The 19442-nt window shown below is 43.7% G+C and overlaps 1 protein-coding gene and 4 pseudogenes across 1 annotated transcript; all 5 read left to right on the forward strand.

Annotated features, from left to right (window-relative positions):
- The first annotated feature begins 7156 nt into the window (after positions 1–7156).
- Positions 7157–7768, forward strand: LOC123179108 (plant cysteine oxidase 2-like; annotated as a pseudogene).
- Positions 7769–9639: 1871 nt separating this feature from the next.
- LOC123179123 (plant cysteine oxidase 2-like) lies at positions 9640–10302 on the forward strand. Its single transcript, XM_044591532.1, has 3 exons — positions 9640–9796; positions 9910–10119; positions 10211–10302. Exons 1-3 carry the CDS (start codon positions 9691–9693, stop codon positions 10300–10302), a joined length of 408 nt encoding a protein of 135 aa, XP_044447467.1. The 5' UTR covers positions 9640–9690.
- A 2075-nt stretch (positions 10303–12377) lies between these two features.
- Positions 12378–13374, forward strand: LOC123161553 (plant cysteine oxidase 2-like; annotated as a pseudogene).
- A 531-nt stretch (positions 13375–13905) lies between these two features.
- Positions 13906–17741, forward strand: LOC123161564 (plant cysteine oxidase 3-like; annotated as a pseudogene).
- Positions 17742–18424: 683 nt separating this feature from the next.
- LOC123179138 (plant cysteine oxidase 2-like) lies at positions 18425–19037 on the forward strand (annotated as a pseudogene).
- The last annotated feature ends 405 nt before the right edge of the window (positions 19038–19442 follow it).

Raw genomic sequence — 19442 nt, forward strand, 5'->3', positions numbered from 1 at the left:
GACACAAACACGGCTACCCATGATGTTATCGCCCGCTTATGCTATTGTCACCATACTGAGTTAAGCATGCATTTCGACGGAAGGATTGGATGGTAGAAGGCTAATGGAGCATTTATCAGCAAAGGATGCACTTTTAACTTTAGCTGGTATATCACCAGGATCTGGACTATTACATCAAGAATTTTAAAATAGACCTTCTGGAAGCCTTATTCAACAAGGAAGATTTTCGTGAATAACTCAGGACCAGAAGCTGAAAGTAGCCAAGCTGGAGGAGCAAAACCTCGAGATACCGGAGATTCGTCAGGAGCTGAAGGACAGTAGGACCATGGTTCATGCCAAGGAGTTTGAAACCCAGAAGTGTGGAACGCAACTCCAGAGTATTAAAGGATGTGACGAGAGACTTCGCGTCAACAGAGATGATCTGGTAAAAGAACTCTAGAAGGACAAGCACGATCGGAAGAAGCCATCGGAGACATGAACAAGACTTGAAGAGTTTGGTGACTTTGAAAGATTTATTTACCTTTAGAAGACCAAACCCCTATTATATACTTACGTTAGATGCGACGATTGTGAGCTGTCATTTGTTTGATGTTTTTTCGACAGCCACAAAATAAAATCTGTCTTTTCAAAACTATTGTTTGTATTGTGTGTATCCCTCTCTATATCTCTTATCCCACCCCAAAACCCTTGGAACCAATAGAGGATGAATGGAGATAAACTCACATTTCCGGGGCCGATAAGCCAATTGGAGACAGACCGATGGATTCAGAACATGGAAGATCACATGAAGAATAACACTATAGCCGGAAAGGTTATGACCCAGCATGCTCTTCAGTGCTTTGAAAGAGGTGCTGCTACTCGGTGGAGGAGGTACCAAAACATCAATGGATGGCAAGGAGTAACCACTTGGGAAGAATTTAAGTTGACTCTGCTAAAGTCTCGGCTTGTGTCCCAGAAGTTGAAGCCTTATGGAAATGATATGAAGAAACCTTGTGCATGCAAGCTCTGTGGAGAAATAGGACACAACCATAAAGAACACAAGGATGAATGCCCTCATTGTGAAGGAAATCACCAAGCTGAAGAATGCCCAACTAGGCAGATTACTTGTTTCTTGTGTGAAGGGACTACCCACTACCCTGCTCAGTGTCACATTTACCCCATGGTACAAAGAACCATCCAGCAGAAGAAAGAAGTAATGAAAGGAGCCCTCATGGAAATTCTAGAAGAACCTGTGATGAAGGAAGAGGTGGAGGACACACCCGAAGAAGAGCCAATTAAACCCTGCGCCAAGTCTTATTCATGTGTAGAAGAAGGACACATGTCCCAGAGTTGTCTGAATGGGGACCTAGTAGAATTCCCGGCAGAGGAAGTAGAGTATGACCCACAGGAAATAGAAGCCCTGATTGGCACGGAAAAGTCCAGGAAGAGAAATAGATTGGATCCCAGGAACAACCCAATTTCTACAAAGATGGACCTGAGGCATATCACCTGTTTCAGGTGCAAAGATTCAGGGCACTACTTCAGTAGTTGCCCAAAAAGGAAGCTGAGGACCTAAGGAGGCCTTGAAATCACAAGGAAACCTCAAGAGTTGTTAGGAGTAATATGTTTCCGTTGTAATGAAGCAGGGCACTTTGCCAGGGATTGTCCCAAAGAGAAGGAGACTTGTGATAAAGAGTTGAGTCTGTGAGAAATATAGTAGTAGTAGTGGGAACAATTCTTTTGTATTGAGGTGTTGAGTAGAGGCATGTAATGGAAATGCTGGAGAGTGTAATAATGTGAGAATCAATAAAGTTAGCATCGTTGGTACGGAGTTGGATTTTATGAGTAGTTACTCTATGAAGAAAGATTTTAACCATTTTCGAGGATATGAGAAATATGGTCTATGGAAGAATTTGTGCATTCCAAGGGTGGTAGTACCCTGTGAGAACACTTGACCCCTGGAAAAGATAATGATATTTCACTGAGTGGACGTCGAACAAAATAAATACGAGTTTTGTCTTGATATGTGGGATACCCCAAGAGTATGAAGGGATGAAGTACTATTGGATATAAAGGAGGTAGAATGTTGGTAATATGGTGCAATCGTAACTCCATGATGAGTCTGAGTAATCACGTCTTAGTTTGGAACCAATAGAAGGAAGGGAGACAGTACAATTGGATGGATTTAAGAATGCTAGGAAGCTGGATGTTGGAATAATGATCAGTTGCCCCGATGATGAGTTCAAGGTTTACAAGTGATGAGATGGGCCATAACCCACAGGCCCCAGGACCTGCCAAGAAGCAAGCACACTCTTGCTGAAGGAAAAACCCTGGAAGAAGTTACGACTTTATCAACAGACGATCTTATAGGAGTAACGCAAAACCTGAGAGTTGTGAAGAAACGATAGTTGTTTGTTTGGCTTGCAGAATGGATTTATCCGAACTTAGTTCGTCGACAAGTGAAATTCTGAAATGCTTGTGAGGATGACCGAGTGTTAGAATGCGAGATTCGCTAAACCATATACAAGGTAATGATTTGGGTGGGGGATGGATTGATCACCATACCGACTTACTCTTATTATTCGCCTTGCTATATGGGATGGTAAATCTAAGTGACTTACCCATAGTAGAGAGACGATGATCAAAACCCTGTTTAAACCTTAGAATGGTATGACAATTTTCCCTTGTACTAGGCAGTTGTTGCCAATCGTAGGTCATACGGTTAGAATGAAGCCCAGACCCATTTCCTGCAGGAGAAACCATAAATTGTTGACCACCATGAGATATCGGTAGTTGTTTAGTATTGGCGCCAGACCTGTCAGCTAAGAAGACCCAGTCACATAAGAACCGTACCAAGATGAAAGGACACAAGAATTGAGGTAAAGGTTATGCCACTACCGGAAGAGCCCACAGAAGGAATTTTTCCCGAGAATCTGAGAAAAATTGACACTGCCAACAAAAAGGATGGAGTATATGAGTTTTGATGGAACCGTAACCATGCTTCTAAGGGCGGTAGCACCCCAGAACCCTGAGACGATCGATGGATTTTTGGAAGACCCCCGAACCTAACCTATTTCTTTCTAGCCTCTCCGAATCTCGAGGACGAGATTCATTTTAAGGGTGGTAGGTTTGTAACATCCCAAAATTCGAAATTTTGGAATGTTATATTAAATAAATAGATTTGATTGATTGTGGTGTGATTGGTTGTGCGCAATTGAGTGAAATTTGAATTTTTTTGAAAGTTAAATGAGAGGGAATAAAAGCACTTTCCCAAACTTTCATCTTGCTTTTATGATCTCCATGAATTCAAATTATTTTCATCACAAAACCCTGGAGTGAAGATGATATGACTTCTTCCATTTAAATAAATGAAAAAGGGTTTTTGAAAAGATTTGAATTCCATTTGGAAATACTTAAATTTAGAAACTTTAAGCAACTCAATGATTTTCATGAGAAGATAAAATGACTTCTTCAAAACATATGAAATATGAGTTGGAAGTTTAAAAGGATCAAATTTAAAGTCCTTTGGAAATAATTTTCAATTTGGAGTTATTTGGGTTTTATTCAAATTATTTTTCTCCAAAAATAAAATATATGGAAAATAGGATAAAATGATTCCCTACATCAAAAAATTGGAGAGAAATAAATTTGAATTTATTTTGGTTTTTTTAATAATGATTTTTGTGAGGTTTTATTACAGCAGTAGCACTGTTTGATTTATTGCAATTTTTGTAGATTTTATTCGATGCCAGAAAAATGTTCATGCTGAAGAAAATATTTTTCTAAAAATTATGATATATAATATTCCTATATAATATTTTATTTTATTTTATTTTCTTTTTCTTTTCTTTTTCTCTCTGTTTTAAAGAAATAATCTCTTCGGACCGACTGGGCCGAAGCCCAGCTGGCCCAAACGCCCGCGCTGCCTTCTTCCTCGCGTGCCCGAGCGGGACTCCCGCCGGAGTCCGGCGCCGCCACGACCTCGGAGCCCCTCGCCCAAGCCGTCGTCCGCCCCCCTGGGCTTTAAAAGGTGAGGCCCGGCCGCCCCTCTCTCCTCGTCAGCCGCTGCCTCCTCCCGCCGCCTTTGCCGCGCCGCCGCCGCAGATCCTGTCGTCGCCGTAGCTGCCGCCCCACCTCGCCGCTCGCCTGCGCCGCTGCCCGCGCCTTACCCGTCGCTGCGTGGAGTCGCCGCCGCCCCGCGCCACCGCCAACCGTCGCCGGAGCCGATAGCCGCCGACGCCCGATCCGATCCGCATCCAACTCACCTAAACCGGTATAAACCGCCCGGTTCGCCCGGTTTTCTTTTTAGCTTTTTTAGTTTTTGGTTTTCGTTTCAAAACCGGTTTCGTTTCTTTTTAGTTAGCGAACGTTTTCCGTTCAGTAGTTTTAGCGAACAATTTTCATTCTGTAGATCTATTTAGCAAACGTTCGTTCGGTAGAATTTTTCTTTTTCTTGTTATTTCGGCCAGGGACCCATCCGTGAATATTTTTATTTACAGATTAGTCCCTCTGTTTCAAACCCTCACAACTTTTTGCTCGATTGTCCAAATCCAACGAAACCAATGCCCACTTCTTCGTCATGATCTCCTCTATCCAGATTATCAACTTGAACATATTTTTGAAAGTTTAATATTTGATTTCAAACAAATTTGAATTCAAACTTCTTTTCTTCATAACTTGAGTTTTATAACTCCGATTTAGTGGATTCTTTTTGCAAATCAAAGCTCTTGACCTAAACTTTCTGATAAGGCCAAATTCACTTAATTTTGGTGCTGTTAGAAATTGTTTTCTGTTGCAAGAGTTGTTTGCTTGTTTTCGAAGTTTTCCGAGATGTTTTCTTCGATTCTTTTGCATGAGTGCTTATGTATGCAATTGCTTGCTCACGATAGATTGACCAGAGTGTGACGAGTAGAACTATCAGGAGTTATGAGTGCGAATCATCTTCATCAACAGTACAGGCAAGTTCACACTTTGAACATATCCCTTTATTACCCAGTTTTTTATGCATTAGTTTCAACCCTCAAACATTGCATGAGTAGGTTTGATAACATGTGGGTACTGGGAAGTAGTTGATGGGATAGGAACCTATTGTCTTATATTCAAACCCTTGGGTGTTACTACGTTACGCTTATACTGCTTTGCTATGCTCGTAGACGTGGTTTGGTTCGAGAGAATTCATGAAAGATGTGAGAGATATAATAATTATGGGTTAACTTAAGGTGGCTACTTTAATACACATCTGGGTGGAATGGTTGGGGCACCCTAGAGCACCCAGTGATTTGCCCGGGCACCTGGAGAACCCAGTGCTTGCCCAAGGGGATCCCGGAGTACCCGTGTGATCATCCTATGGACTGCCAAAGGGATCATAAGATTATTCATGCTAGAAACTTCCGTGTGCAGCCATAAGCCATTATGGGCTCTCGCATAGTTGAGTATTTTGTGTGACCTCTTTCAGTGGTAGGCTAGCAGATGTAGGGGATGTAGGTGTTACTGTCTACTCAGAGTAAAGAGTTAATGCTTCTGAAAGACTGTGTCTCGGTCATCCGTCTCTCAAACACCATGTAGTGCAATAAATTCAACGGAGGAGATCGAGTCTTGTGGGGAAAAGTGCGCCAACCTGTGCAGAGTGTATAAACTAATCATGATTAGCCGTGTCCCCGGTTATGGACGTCTTGAGTCTCTAGTACTTGGATTATCATATTGATCTCAACACTTTACTTAATTAATTTGTTGGCTTATTAATTTTAATTTGGGATTGAGTTGGAGGAACCTTCTATATATTTTCAACCAACTTCGTAGTTAAATAAAATATATTCCTTTGTTGTAGGAAAAAATTGGCTTTATGCAAAAATAAACTTAGAGCTTTCCACCAGCCAAATATGCATGTAAAGATAGCTATTATTCATCATTATCCTATGGTGTGAATTTGCCAGTACATTGAATGTACTGACCTACATGGGTGCAACGTATCATGTTGCAGGAATCTTATGACGAGTAAGTGATCCGTTAGGGTTATGATTGGTACACTCAACTTTACCATTGGTGTTGATGGGAATCCACAACCTTGTTGTTACTTCCGCTATTCGGATTGAGGTAATAGTATTTACGTTACTTTATACATGTGATTTAACTCTGTTATAAATCCTCAAGTACTGTGTCTGAGGTCGGGTCGCTACAGCAGATGAGGAGGTAATGCCGGTGGGAGAAGCGGCGGCTTGCGGGTGTCTGTAGCGTGGCAGGCTTGCGCGCCCACGTGGAACTCGCGTGCCTCCGCGTCCACTTTTCTACATCCGCGTCCGCCTGACCTGGCGAAGGACGGGAGAATCCCGACCGGCTGAGAGGGAGGGTGTAAGAATATATGGCAATAAATAACCCAATAAATGAAAGTAAATAGGACTAATGTTTGGGATAGAAAAAGATTACTTGAGCAATAAATAATTAAAAAGAAACAAGAGGTAGTATTCGCCTCACCCACATGAAGAAGTTTCCTCTCGCACTCTCCTCTTCCATTGTATTCCAATTCCATCGACTTTCCAAATAGTTTCATTTAGCATAGTATTTGAACCAACAAACTCTAGATTGTACTGACACAACATTGCCTTTTAAAATAGCATCAATTTGTGGTAGACACACTTTTAGCCTGTTATTACAATCTCTAGATTTTATTGGTTCAATGAAAAATAAAGTGTACATGCGGCCTCATTTCTATTTTGATCATGAAGAAAGGCGATTTTTGATAAATACACTACATAATTCTATAAACACAAGGCTAATTATCCTCACAAATGCGCATGCCATGGTAATGGCTGTTACAACCATCGGAACCCAATTTTGGGTCAACCCACTTGTTCCGATGGGTCGGTGGTGTCCGGTATCCAAGGCACACTAAAAAAAGAGATATCTAGGCCGAATATCCTCTTTTAATTCTCTCTGGCTGGCAATGACGCGACGGCCGGCGGGAGAAGTGGTGGCCGGCGGGTGTCTCTAGCGTGGCCGGTTTCCAGATGAAGCGCAGACCGATGCCGTGGCTGTTCATCTTGTAGGACCTGCATGCGTGATCCTACAATAATTGTTACCAACAAAATGGTGCTTCATGTACCTAGCTGCTGTGGGTAACTAGTTTGGCATCTTCTGTTTACCCAAGCATGCTGTCCTTCCTCTACACAACCAACCCGGGATGACTATCTTCAGGAAGATGCTCTCTGGTTCCATGCACCTTAAGTCGGATGACTGGGCTAGAAGTAACTCAGAGGGTGGCGCTAATGCGCTCACCACCTCATATGGTAAGTTCGTAGTTTCATTCCCCGTTCCTCTATTTCCTTCTTTTCTTTAGCAATGCTCCTGTCACTGACATATCGTTTGCTGATCTACTTCTTGTCCTGGCCACTCACTTCAGGGGCTCGTCTAGCAATGATAAACCAAACACTATTGTTGACGCTTCAGCCGAGGCCATAGTTCAGTACCCTGAAAACGGAGGCAACCTGCACTGCTTCACGATGCTTAGCACTTGCGCTATTCTCGACGTGATGGGATCGGACCCCCTTACAACAGCGTTGCTGGCAGGAACTGCGTGTACTACAGCGAGTCTCGGTTCTGAACACAGCTAGAGAGTGTTTTCTTCCACTCTTGAATTCAGTTTAGGAAGAACATCTAGATGCTTGCTTCTGCTCGCTGACAAAAACGTCATCTCGTTTCAGGAGTGGTTGGCGCACGATACTCCTGGCTATAGGGGATCCCGAACATCTTATGGATGAAGGGTGTAACGATGCCGTTGCAATTCGTCGTCTAGGAACCTGCATGACCATTGTTACCATGATCTGAATAGTGCCCCATCTAGCTTCATTTAGCATAGTATTTTACCCAATATACTCTAGAGAGTAGTGACACAATATCGTCTTTTCAAATAAAATAAATTAGTGGTATACACACTTTTAGCATGTAATTAGAATCTCTAGATTTTATTGGTTCAATGAAAAATAAAGTGTACATGCGGCCTCATTTCTATTTTGATCATGAAAGAAAGGCGATTTTTGATAAATACACTACATAATTCCATAAACACAAGGCTAACTATCCTCACAAATGTGCATGCCATGGTAATGGCTGTTACAACCATCGAAACCCAATTTTGGGTCGACCCACTTGTTCCGATGGGTCGGTGGTGTCCGGTATCCAAGGCACACTAAAAAAGAGATATCTAGGCCGAATATCCTCTTTTAATTCTCTCTGGCTGGCAATGACGCGACGGCCGGCGGGAGAAGTGGCGGCCGGCGGGTGTCTCTAGGGTGGCCGGTTTCCAGATGAAGCGCAGACCGATGCCGTGGTTGTTCGTCTTGTAGGACCTGCATGTGTGATCCTACAATAATTGTTACCATCAAAATGGTGCTTCATGTACCTAGCTGCTGTGGGTAACTAGTTTGGCATCTTCTGTTTACCCAAGCATGTTGTCATTCCTCTGCACAACCAACCCGGGATGACTATCTTCAGGAAGATGCTCTCTGGTTCCATGCACCTTAAGTCGGATGACTGGGCTAGAAGTAACTCAGAGGGTGGCGCTAATGCGCTCATCACCTCATATGGTAAGTTCGTAGTTTCATTCCCCGTTCCTGTCACTGACAGATCGTTTGCTGATCTACTTCTTGTCCTGGCCACTCACTTCAGGGGCTCGTCTAGCAACGATAAACCAAACACTATTGTTGACGCTTCAGCCGAGGCCATAGTTCAGTACCCTGAAAACGGAGGCAACCTGCACTGCTTCACGATGCTTAGCACTTGCGCTATTCTCGACGTGATGGGATGAGACCCCCTTACAACAGCGTTGCTGGCAGGAACTGCGTGTACTACAGCGAGTCTCGGTTCTGAAACACAGCTATTGAGTGTTTTCTTCCACTCTTGAATTCAGTTTAGGAAGAACATCTAGATGCTTGCTTCTGCTCGCTGACGAAAACGTCATCTGGTTTCAGGAGTGGTTGGCGCACGATACTCCTGGCTATAGGAGATCCCGAACATCTTATGGATGAAGGGTGTAACGATGCCATTGCAATTCGTCGTCTAGGAACCTGCATGACCATTGTTACCATGATCTGAACAGTGCCCCGTCTAGCATCATTTAGCATAGTATTTTAACCAATATACTCTAGAGAGTAGTGACACAACATTGTCTTTTCAAATAAAATAAATTAGTGGTATACACACTTTTAGCATGTTATTAGAATCTCTAGATTTTATTGGTTCAATGAAAAATAATGTGTACATGCGGCCTCATATATATTTCGAGCATGAAGAAAGGCGATTTTTGAGAGGCTAGCTATCCTCATAAATGCACATGCCATGGTAATAGCTGTTACAACCATCGGAGCCCAAATTTGGGTCGACCCTCCTGTTCCGATGGGTCGGTGGTGTCCGGTTGCCATGGCACACTAAAAACTGAGATATCTAGGCAGGAGATCCTCTTTTAATTCTCTCCGGCTGGCAAGGAGGCGAGGGTCGAAGGGAGAAGTGCCAACCGGTGGGCGTCTCCAACATTGTTGGTTTCCGGGTAAAGTGCATATTGATGCCGTGGTGGTTCGCCGTCTAGGACATACATGCATGATACTTCAACAATTGTTACAATTTCAACGACGCTTCATCTAGCTTGTTGCTGTTCGTAACTAGTTTGGTATCTTCTGTTTACCCAAGGATGTTGTCATTCCTCTGCACAACAAACCCGAGATGATTGTCTTCAGCAAGATGCTCTTCGCTGCCATGCACCTTAAGTCGTATGACTGGGCTAGAAGTAACTCAGAGGGTGGAAATAACGCGCTCACCACATCAGGTGGTAAGTTAGTAGTTTCATTCCCTGTTCCTTTATTTCCTTCTTTTCTTTAGCATTGCTCCTGTCACTGACAAACTGTTTGCTGATCTATTTCTTGTCCTGACTAGTAACTTCAGGGGCTCGTCTAGCAAAGATAAACACAAACACTGTTGTTGGCGCTTCAGTCGAGACCAAAGTTCTGTACCCTGAAAACGGAAGGAACCTGCACTATTTGACGGCGCTTACCACTTGCGCTACTCTCGACGTGATGGGACCCCTTACTACAGCGCTGCTGGCAGGGACTGCTTGTACTATATATAGCAAGTCCCCGTTCTCAAATATAGCTGGTGAGTGTTTTCTTCCAGTCTTGAATTCAGTTTATGAAGAACATCTGGATGCTTGCTTCTGCTCGCTAAGGAAAATGTCCTCTGGTTTCAGGTTTGGTTGACGCACGGTACTCCTCGCTCAAGGAGATCCCCAACAACTATCGGATGAAGGGCGTAACGATGACGTGGCACTTCATCGTCTAGAACCTACATGACCATTGTTACCATGATCTTAATGGCGATCCGTCTTGCTTGTTGTAGATAACAGTTGTAACCTTCGAAAGGCAGGCAGGCAGGCAGTCCAACCTAGCTCTGACCAGGCTAGCAAAATCTTCTTTTTATCCTTATTCGTCGGGGTTGAAACTATCTCCTGTAGTCCTCGATCTTCTTGTCGCGCGTCGTGGTTTTCACGTGTACATTCTAGCTTGGTCTGGAATCAGAAACCTTTCTGTTTATTTTCAAAAAATGAAAAACAGAAGAAAAACAAATATATTGGGAAGCAAAGCATTGGACAGACACATGAGATATGTGGCGATAGATGGCCTACTCTGACTGGAAAGGAGGCAACGCGCGTGGGAGAACGGCAGCCGACAGGTGTCTATAGGGTGGCAGGATTGCGCGCCCACATGGACCGCGCGCTTCTTCGGGTCCAGATTACCGCACGCATGCCCGCCTGAGCTGCAAAGCATGGGTGAGACCCGAACGACTGAGAGGTAGGGAGAATATATGGCAATAAATAACCCAATATATGAATGTAAAGAAGGCATAATGTTAGGGATAGAAAAACAATATTTTAGCAATAAATAATGAAAAAGAAACCGGAGGTAGTATTCGCCTCGCCCAGAAGAAGCAGTTTCCTCTTGCGCTCTCCTCTACCGTTGTGTTCCAATTCCATCGTATTTCCAAATAGCATCGTGTTCGAACCAATAGACTCTAGAGAGTAGTAACACAACATTGTCTTTTCGAATAGCAGCATTTAGTGGTAGACACGCTTTTAGCATGTTATTAGAATCTCTAGATTTTATTAGTTCAAGGAAAAATAAGCTGTACATGCAGCCTCATTTCCGTCTCGAGTAAGAAGAAAGGCGTGTTTTTAATACATTGCATAATACAATAAATACGAGGATAACTATCCTCACAAATGCACATGCCATGTTAATGGTTGTTACAACCATCGGAACACAATTTGGGTCGACCCACTTGTTCTGATGGGTCGTTGGTGTTCGGTTGCCCTGGCACACTCAAAAAATAGAAGTAGCGGCCAACGGGTGTCTCCAGCATGGCTGGTTTCCAGATGTAGTGCATACCGGCGCCGTGGTGGTTCGTTGTCTAGGACCTGCATGCATAATCAAACAACAATCGTGACCATCAGAACGATGCTTCGTATAACTTATTGATGTAGATAAGTACAGTTCTAACCAGCGAAAGGCAGTCAGTAAGTCAATCCAACCTAGCTCTCACCAGTCTAGCAAACTCTTTTTTACCCTTATTTATCGGGGATGAAACTATCTCATGTCGTCCGTGATCTTCTTGTCGTGCATCGCGATATTCACGTGTACAATCTAGCTTAACTAATGGGTCTAGAATCAGAAACATTTTTGTTTCTTTTCCAAAAATGAAAAAGGGGGAAGAAAAATAAATATATTGGGAAGCAAAACATTGGACAGACACATGTGATGTAGGGTGATAGACGGCCTACCCTGCCTGGTGAGGAGGCAACGCGGGTGGGAGAAGCTGCGGCTGGCGGGTGTCTGTAGCGTGGCAGGCTTGCGCGCCCACGTGGAACGCGCATGCCTCCATGTGCACTTTACTGCATGCGCATCTGCCTGACCTGGCGAAGGATGGGAGAGACCCAAACGGCTGAGAGGGAGGGTGTTAGAATATATGGCAATAAATAACCCAATAAATGAAAGTAAAGAGGAATAATGTTTTGGATAAAAAAAGAATAGTTGAGCAACAAATAATTAAAAATAAACCAGAGGAAGAAGTTTCCTCTCGTGCTCTCCTCATACATTGTGTTCCAATTCCATCGACTTTCCAAATAGCTTCATTTACCATAGTATTTGAACCAACAAACTCTAGAGTGTAGTGACACAACATTGTCTTTTAAAATAACATCAATTAGTTGTAGACACACTTTTAGCATGTTATTAGAATCTCTAGATTTTATTGGTTCAAAGAAAAATAAGGTGTACATGCGGCCTCATTTCTATTTTGCGCATGAGGAAAGGCGATTTTTGATAAATACACTACATAATTCTATAAACACGCGCCTAGCTATGCTCACAAATGCGCATGCCATGGTAATGGCTGTTACAACCATCGGAACCCAAATTTGGGTCGACCCACCTGTTTCGATGGGACGGTGGTGTCCTGCATCCAAGGCACACTAAAAAAGGAGATATCTAGGTAGGAGATCCTCTGGCTGGCAAGGAGGTGACGGTCGGAGGGAGAAGTGGCGGCCGGCGAGTGTCTCTAGCGTGGCTAGTTTCCACATGAAGTGCAGACCGATACCGTGGCGGTTCGTCTTCTAGTACCTGCATGTGTGATCCTACAACAATTGTTACCATTTGAATGGTGCTTCATCTAACTATTTGATGTGGGTAACTAGTTTGGCATCTTCTGTTTACCCAAGCATGCTGTCATTAATCTGCACAACCAACCCGGGATGACTGTCTTCAGGAAGATGCTCTTTGGTTTCATGCACCTTAAGTCGGATGACTGGGCTAGAAGTAACTCACAGGATGGTGCTAATGCGCTCACCACCTCATATGGTAAGTTCGTAGTTTCATTCCCCGTTCCTCTATTTCATTATTTTCTTTAGCAATGCTCATGTCGCTGACAAATTGTTTGTTGATCTACTGCTTGTCCTGACCACTCAGTTCAGGGACTCGTCTAGCAATGATAAACACAAACACTGTTGTTGACGCTTCAACCGAGGCCATATTTCTGTACCCTAAAAACGGAGGCAACCTGCACTCCTTCAAGGTGCTTACCACTTGCGCAATTCTCGACGTGGTGGGACCCCCTTACAACAGCGTTGCTGGCAGGAACTACGCGTACTACAGCGAGTCTAGGTTCTGAAGCTCAGCTGGTGAGTGTTTTCTTCCAGTCTTGAATTCAGTTTATGAAGAACATCTAGATGCTTGCATCTGCTCGCAGAAGAAAATGTCCTCTAGTTTCATGTGTGGTTGTCGCACGGTACTCCTGGCTCAAGGAGATCCCAACAACTTCTTTATGAAGGGCGTAACGATGCCATCGCACTTCGTCATCTAGGAACCTGCATGACCATTCTTACCATGATCTGAATAGCGCTCCGTCTAGCTTCATTTAGCATTGTATTTTAACCAATAGACTCTAGAGAGTAGTGACACAACATTGTATTTTCAAATACAATCAATTAGTGGCATACACACTTTTAGCATGTTATTAGAATCTCTAGATTTTACTGGTTCGAAGAAAAATAATGTGTACAAGCGGCCACATATCTATTTCGAGCATGAAGAAAGCCAATTTTTGATAAATGCACTGGATAATTCTATAAAGATGAGGCTAACTCTCCTCATAAATGCACATGCCATGGTAATTGTTGTTACATCCATCGGAGCCCAAATTTGGGTCAACCCTCCTTTTCTGATGGGTCGGTGGTGTCCGGCTGCCATGGCACACTCAAAAATGAGATATCTAGGCAGGAAATCCTCTTTTAATTCTCTCCGGCTGGCGAGGAGGCGAGGGGCGAAGGGAGAATTGGTAGCCTGCAGGTGTCTCCAACATTGTTGGTTTCCAGATGAAGTGCATACTGATGCCATGGCGGTTCGCCGTTTAGGACCTACATGTGTGATACTACAACAATTGTTACAATCTGAACGACGCTTCATCTAGCTTGTTACTGTGGGTAACTAGTTTGGTATCTTTTGTTTACCCAAGCATGTTACCATTCCTCTGCACAACAAACCCGGGATGACCGTCTTCAGCAAGATGCTCTTCGGTTCCAAGCACCTTAATTCGTATGACTGGGCTAGAAGTAACTAAGAGGGTGGAACTAATGCGCTCACCTCAGATGGTAAGTTAGTAGTTTCATTCTCTGTTGCTCTATTTCCTTCTTTTCTTTAGCAATGCTCCAGTTGCGGACAAATCGTTTGCCGATCTATTTCTTGTCCCGACCACTCACTTTAGGGGCTCGTCTAGCAAAGATAAACACAAACACTGCTGTTATCGCTTCATCCGAGACCATAGTTCTGTAGCCTGAAAACGGAGGCAACCTGCACTGCTTCACGGCGCTTACCCCTTACAACAGCGCTGCTGGCAGGAACTGCTCGTACTATAGAAAGTCCCGATTCTCAAATACAGCTGGTGAGTGTTTTCTTCCAGTCTTGAATTCAGTTTATGAAGAATATCTGGATGCTTGCTTTTGCTCGCTGACGAAAATGTCCTCTGGTTTCAGGTGCGGTTGACACACGGTACTCCTGGCTCAAGGAGATCCCCAACGACTATCGGATGAAGGGCGTAATGATGCCATGGCACTTTGTCATCCAGAACCTGCATGACCATTGTTACCATGATCTTAACGGCACTCCGTCTAGCTAGTTGTATATAACAGTTGTAACCTGCGAAAGGCAGGCAGTCATTCAGTCCAACCGAGCTCTGACCAGGCTAGCAAGATCTTATTTTTACCCTTATTCGTAGGGGTTGAAACCATCTCCTGTGGTCCGCGATATTCTTCTCGTGCATTGTGGTTTTCACGTGTACAGTCTTGCTTGGTCCAAAATCAGAAACATTTCTGTTTATTTTCGAAAAATGAAAAACAGAAGAAAATTAATATATTGGGAAGCAAAGCATTGGACAGACACATGTGATATGTGGCGGTAGATGGCCTACCCTGCCTGGCAAGGAGGCAAAGCGGGTGGGAGAAGCGGCAACCGACGGGTGTCCGCAGCATGGTAGGATTGCGCGCCCACATGGACCACGCGCGTCTTCGCGTCCAGTTTATTGCAGGCGTGTCTGCCTGACCTGGCAAAGCATGGGGAGACCCAAATGACTAAGAGGGAGGGAGTAGAAATGTATGGCAATAAAGAACCCAATATATGAATGTAAAGAAGGAATAATGTTGGGGATAGAAAAAAAATACTTGAGCAATAAATAATGAAAAAGAAACCGGTGGTAGTATTCGCGTCACCCAGAAGAAACAGTTTCCTCTTGCGCTCTCCTCTTCCGTTATGTTCCAATTCCATATTCTTTCCAAATAGGATCATTTAGCATCGTGTTCGAACCAATACATTCTGGAGTATAGTAACACAACGTCTTTTCAAATAGCATCATTTAGTGGTAGACACACTTTTAGCATGTTATTAGAATCTCTAGATTTTATTGGTTCAAGGAAAATAAGCTATACATGCAGCCTCATTTCCATCTCGGGTATAAAGAAAGGCAATTTTTTAATACATTGCATAATACAATAAATACGAGGCTAACTATCCTCATAAATGCACATGCCATGGTAATGGTTGTTACAACCATCAGAACCCAATTTGGGTCGACCCACATGTTCAGATGGGTCGGTGGTGTCAGGTTGCCCTGGCACACTCAAAAAATAGAAGTGGCGGCGAGTGGGTGCTTCCAGCGTGGCTGGTTTACAGATGTAGTGCATACCGACGCCCTGGTGGTTCGTCGTCTAGGACCTGCATGCGTAATCCAACAACAATTGTGACCATCTGAATGATGCTTCGTCTAACTTGTTGATGTAGATAAGTACAGTTCTAACCAGCGAAAGGCAGGCCGTAAGTCAATCCAACCTTGCTCTCACCAGGCTAGCAAACTCTTTTTTACCCTTATTTATCGGTACGAAACTATCTCATGTGTTCCATGATCTTCTCGTCGTGCGTCGCGATATTCACATGTACAATCTAGCTTAACTAATGGGTCTGGAATCAGAATCATTTCTGTTTCTTTTCCAAAAATGAAAAAGGGGATAAAAATAAATATATTGGGAAGCAAAACATTGGACAAACACATGTGATGTAGGGTGATAGATGGCCAGCCTTGCGTGGTGAGGAGGCAACCCAGGTGGGAGAAGCGGCGGCTGGCGGGTGTCTGTAGCATGGCAGGCTTGCTCGCCCACGTGGAACGCGCGTGCCTCCGCCTCCACTTTACTGCATACGCGTCCGCCTGACCTGGCGAAGGATGGGAGAGCCTCAAACGGCTAAGAGGGAGGGTGTAAGAATATATGGCAATAAATAATCCAATAAATGAAAGTAAAGAGGCATAATGTTTGGGATACAAAAGGAATAATTCAGCAATAAATAATTAAAAATAAACCAGAGGTAGTATTCGCCTCACCCACATGAAGAAGTTTCCTCCTGCGCTCTCCTCTTCCATTGTGTTCCAATTCTATCGAGTTTCCAAATAGCTTCATTTAGCATAGTATTTGAACCAACAAACTCTAGAGAGTAGTGACACAACATTGCCTTTTAAAATAACATCAATTAGTGGTAGACACACTTTTAGCATGTTATTAAAATCTCTAGATTTTATTGGTTCAAAGAAAAATAAAGTGTACATGCAGCCTCATTTCTAATTCGAGCATGAAGAAAGTCAATTTTTGATAAATACACTACATAATTCCATATACACGAGGCTAGCCATCCTCACAAATGCACATGCCATGGTAATGGCTGTTGCAACCATCGGAACCCAAATTTGGGTCGACCCATTGTTCCGATGGGCCGGTGGTGTCTAGCATCCAAGGCACACTAAAAAAAGAGATATCTAGGTAGGAGATCCTCTTACAATTCTCTCTGGCTGGTAAGGAGGCGACTGGCGAAGGGAGAAGTGGCGGCGTGTCTCTAGCGTGGCTGGTTTCCAGATGAAGCGCAGACCGATGCCATGGAAGTTCGTCTTCTAGGACCTGCATGCGTGATCCTACAACAATTGTTACCATCTGAGTGGTGCTTCATCTACCTAGCTGCTGTGGGTAACTAGTTTGGCATCTTCTGTTTACCCAAGCATGCTGTCGTTCCTCTACACAACCAACCCGGGATGATTGTCTTCAGGAAGATGCTCTTTGGTTCCATGCACCTTAAGTCGGATGACTAGGATAGAAGTAACTCAGAGGGTGGCACTAATGCGCTCACCACCTCATATGGTAAGGTCGTGGTTTCATTCCCTGTTCCTCTATTTCCATCTTTTCTTTAGCAATGCTCCTTTCACTGACAAATCGTTTGCTGATCTACTTCTTGTCCCAACCACTCACTTCAAGGACTCGTCTAGAAATGATAAACCAAACACAGTTGTTGACACTTCATCCGAGGCCATAGTTCTGTACCCTGAAAACGGAGGCAACCCGCACTGCTTCACGATGCTTAGCACTTGCGCTATTCTCGATGTGATGGGACCCCCTTACAATAGCATTGCTGGCAGGAACTGCGCGTACTATAGCGAGTCTCGGTTGTGAAACACAATTGGTGAGTGTTTTCTTCCAGTATTGAATTCAGTTTATGAAGAACATCTAGATACTTGTTTCTGCTCGCTAACGAAAACGTCCTATGGTTTCAGGAGTGGTTGGCGCACGGTACTCCTGTCTCAAGGAGATCCCCAACAACTTCTGGATGAAGGGTGTAACGATGCCATCGCACTTTGTCGTCTAGGAACCTGCATGACCATTGTTACCATGATCTGAATGGTGCTCCGTCTAACTTCATTTAGCATAGTATTTTAACCAATAGACTCTAGAGAGTAGTGACACAACATTGTCTTTTCAAATACAATCAATTAGTGGTGTACACACTTTTAGCATGTTATTAGAATCTCTAGATTTTGTTGGTTCAAAGAAAAATAATGTGTACATGCGGCCTCATATCTATTTCGACCATGAAGAAAGGCATTTTTTGATAAATACACTGCACAATTCTATAAACATGAGGCTAGCTATCCTCATAAATGCACATGCCATGGTAATAGCTGCTACTACCATCGGAGCCCAAATTTGGGTCGACCCTCCTGTTCTGATGAGTCGGTGGTGTCAGGCTGCCATGGAACACTAAAAAATGAGATATCAGGCGGGAGATCCTCTTTTAATTCTCTCCGGCTGGCGAGGAGGCGAGGGTCGAAGGTAGAAGTGCCAGCTGGTGGGTGTCTCCAACATTGTTGGTTTCCGGATGAAGTGTATATTGATGCCGTGGCGGTTCGCCATCTAGGACATACATGCATGATACTACAACAATTGTTACAACCTGAACGACGCTTCATCTATCTTGTTGCTGTGGGTAACTAGTTTGGTATCTTCTGTTTACCTAAGCATGTTGTCATTCCACTGCACAACAAACCTGGGATGACCGTCTTCAGCAAGATGCTCTTCGGTTCCATGCACCTTAAGTCGTATGACAGGGCTAGAAGTAACTCAGCGGGTGGAACTAATGCACTGACCACATCTGATGGTAAGTTAGTAGTATCATTCCCTGTTTGTCTATTTCCTTCTTTTCTTCAGCAATGCTCCTGTCGCTGAGAAATCGTTTGCTAATCTATTTCTTGTCCAAGACCAGTCACTTCAGGGGCTCCTCTAGCAAAGATAAACACAAACACTATTGTTGACGCTTGAGCCGAGACCATAGTTTTGCACCCTGAAAATGGAAGCAACCTACACTACTTCACGGCGCTTACCCCTTGCGCTACTCTTGAAGTGATGGGACCCCTTACAACAGCGCTGCTGGCAAGGACTGCTCGTACTATATATAGCAAGTCCCCATTCTCAAATACATCTGGTGAGTGTTTTCTTCCAGTCTTGAATTCGGTTTATGAAGAACATCTGGATGCTTGCTTCTGCTCGCTAACGAAAGAGTCCTCTGGTTTCAGGTGTGGTTTACGCACGGTACTCCTGGCTCAAGGAGATCCCCAACAACTATCGGATGATGGGCGTGACGATGACGTGGCACTTCATCGTCTAGAACCTATGTAACCATTGTTAGCACGATCTAATCGGCGCTCCGTCTAGCTTCATTTAGCATAGTATTTTATCCAATAGACTCCAAAGAGTGGTGACACAACATTGTCTTTTCAAATACAATCAATTAGTGGTATACACACTTTAAGCATGTTATCAAAATCTCTAGATTTTATTGGTTCAAAGAAAATAATGTGTACATGCGGCCTCATATCTATTTCGAGCATGAAGAAAGGCGATTTTTGATAAATACACTGCTTAATTCTATATACACGAGGCTAGCTGTCCTCATAAATGCACATGCCATGGTAATAGTTGTTACAACCATCGGAGCCCAAATTTGGGTAGACCCTCCTGTTCCGATGGGTCGGTGGTGTCTGGTTGCAGGCACACTCAAAAATGAGATATC

Source organism: Triticum aestivum, chromosome 1D (genome assembly GCF_018294505.1).
Source record: "Triticum aestivum cultivar Chinese Spring chromosome 1D, IWGSC CS RefSeq v2.1, whole genome shotgun sequence".
In the NCBI taxonomy this organism is placed as follows: Eukaryota; Viridiplantae; Streptophyta; class Magnoliopsida; order Poales; family Poaceae; genus Triticum; species Triticum aestivum.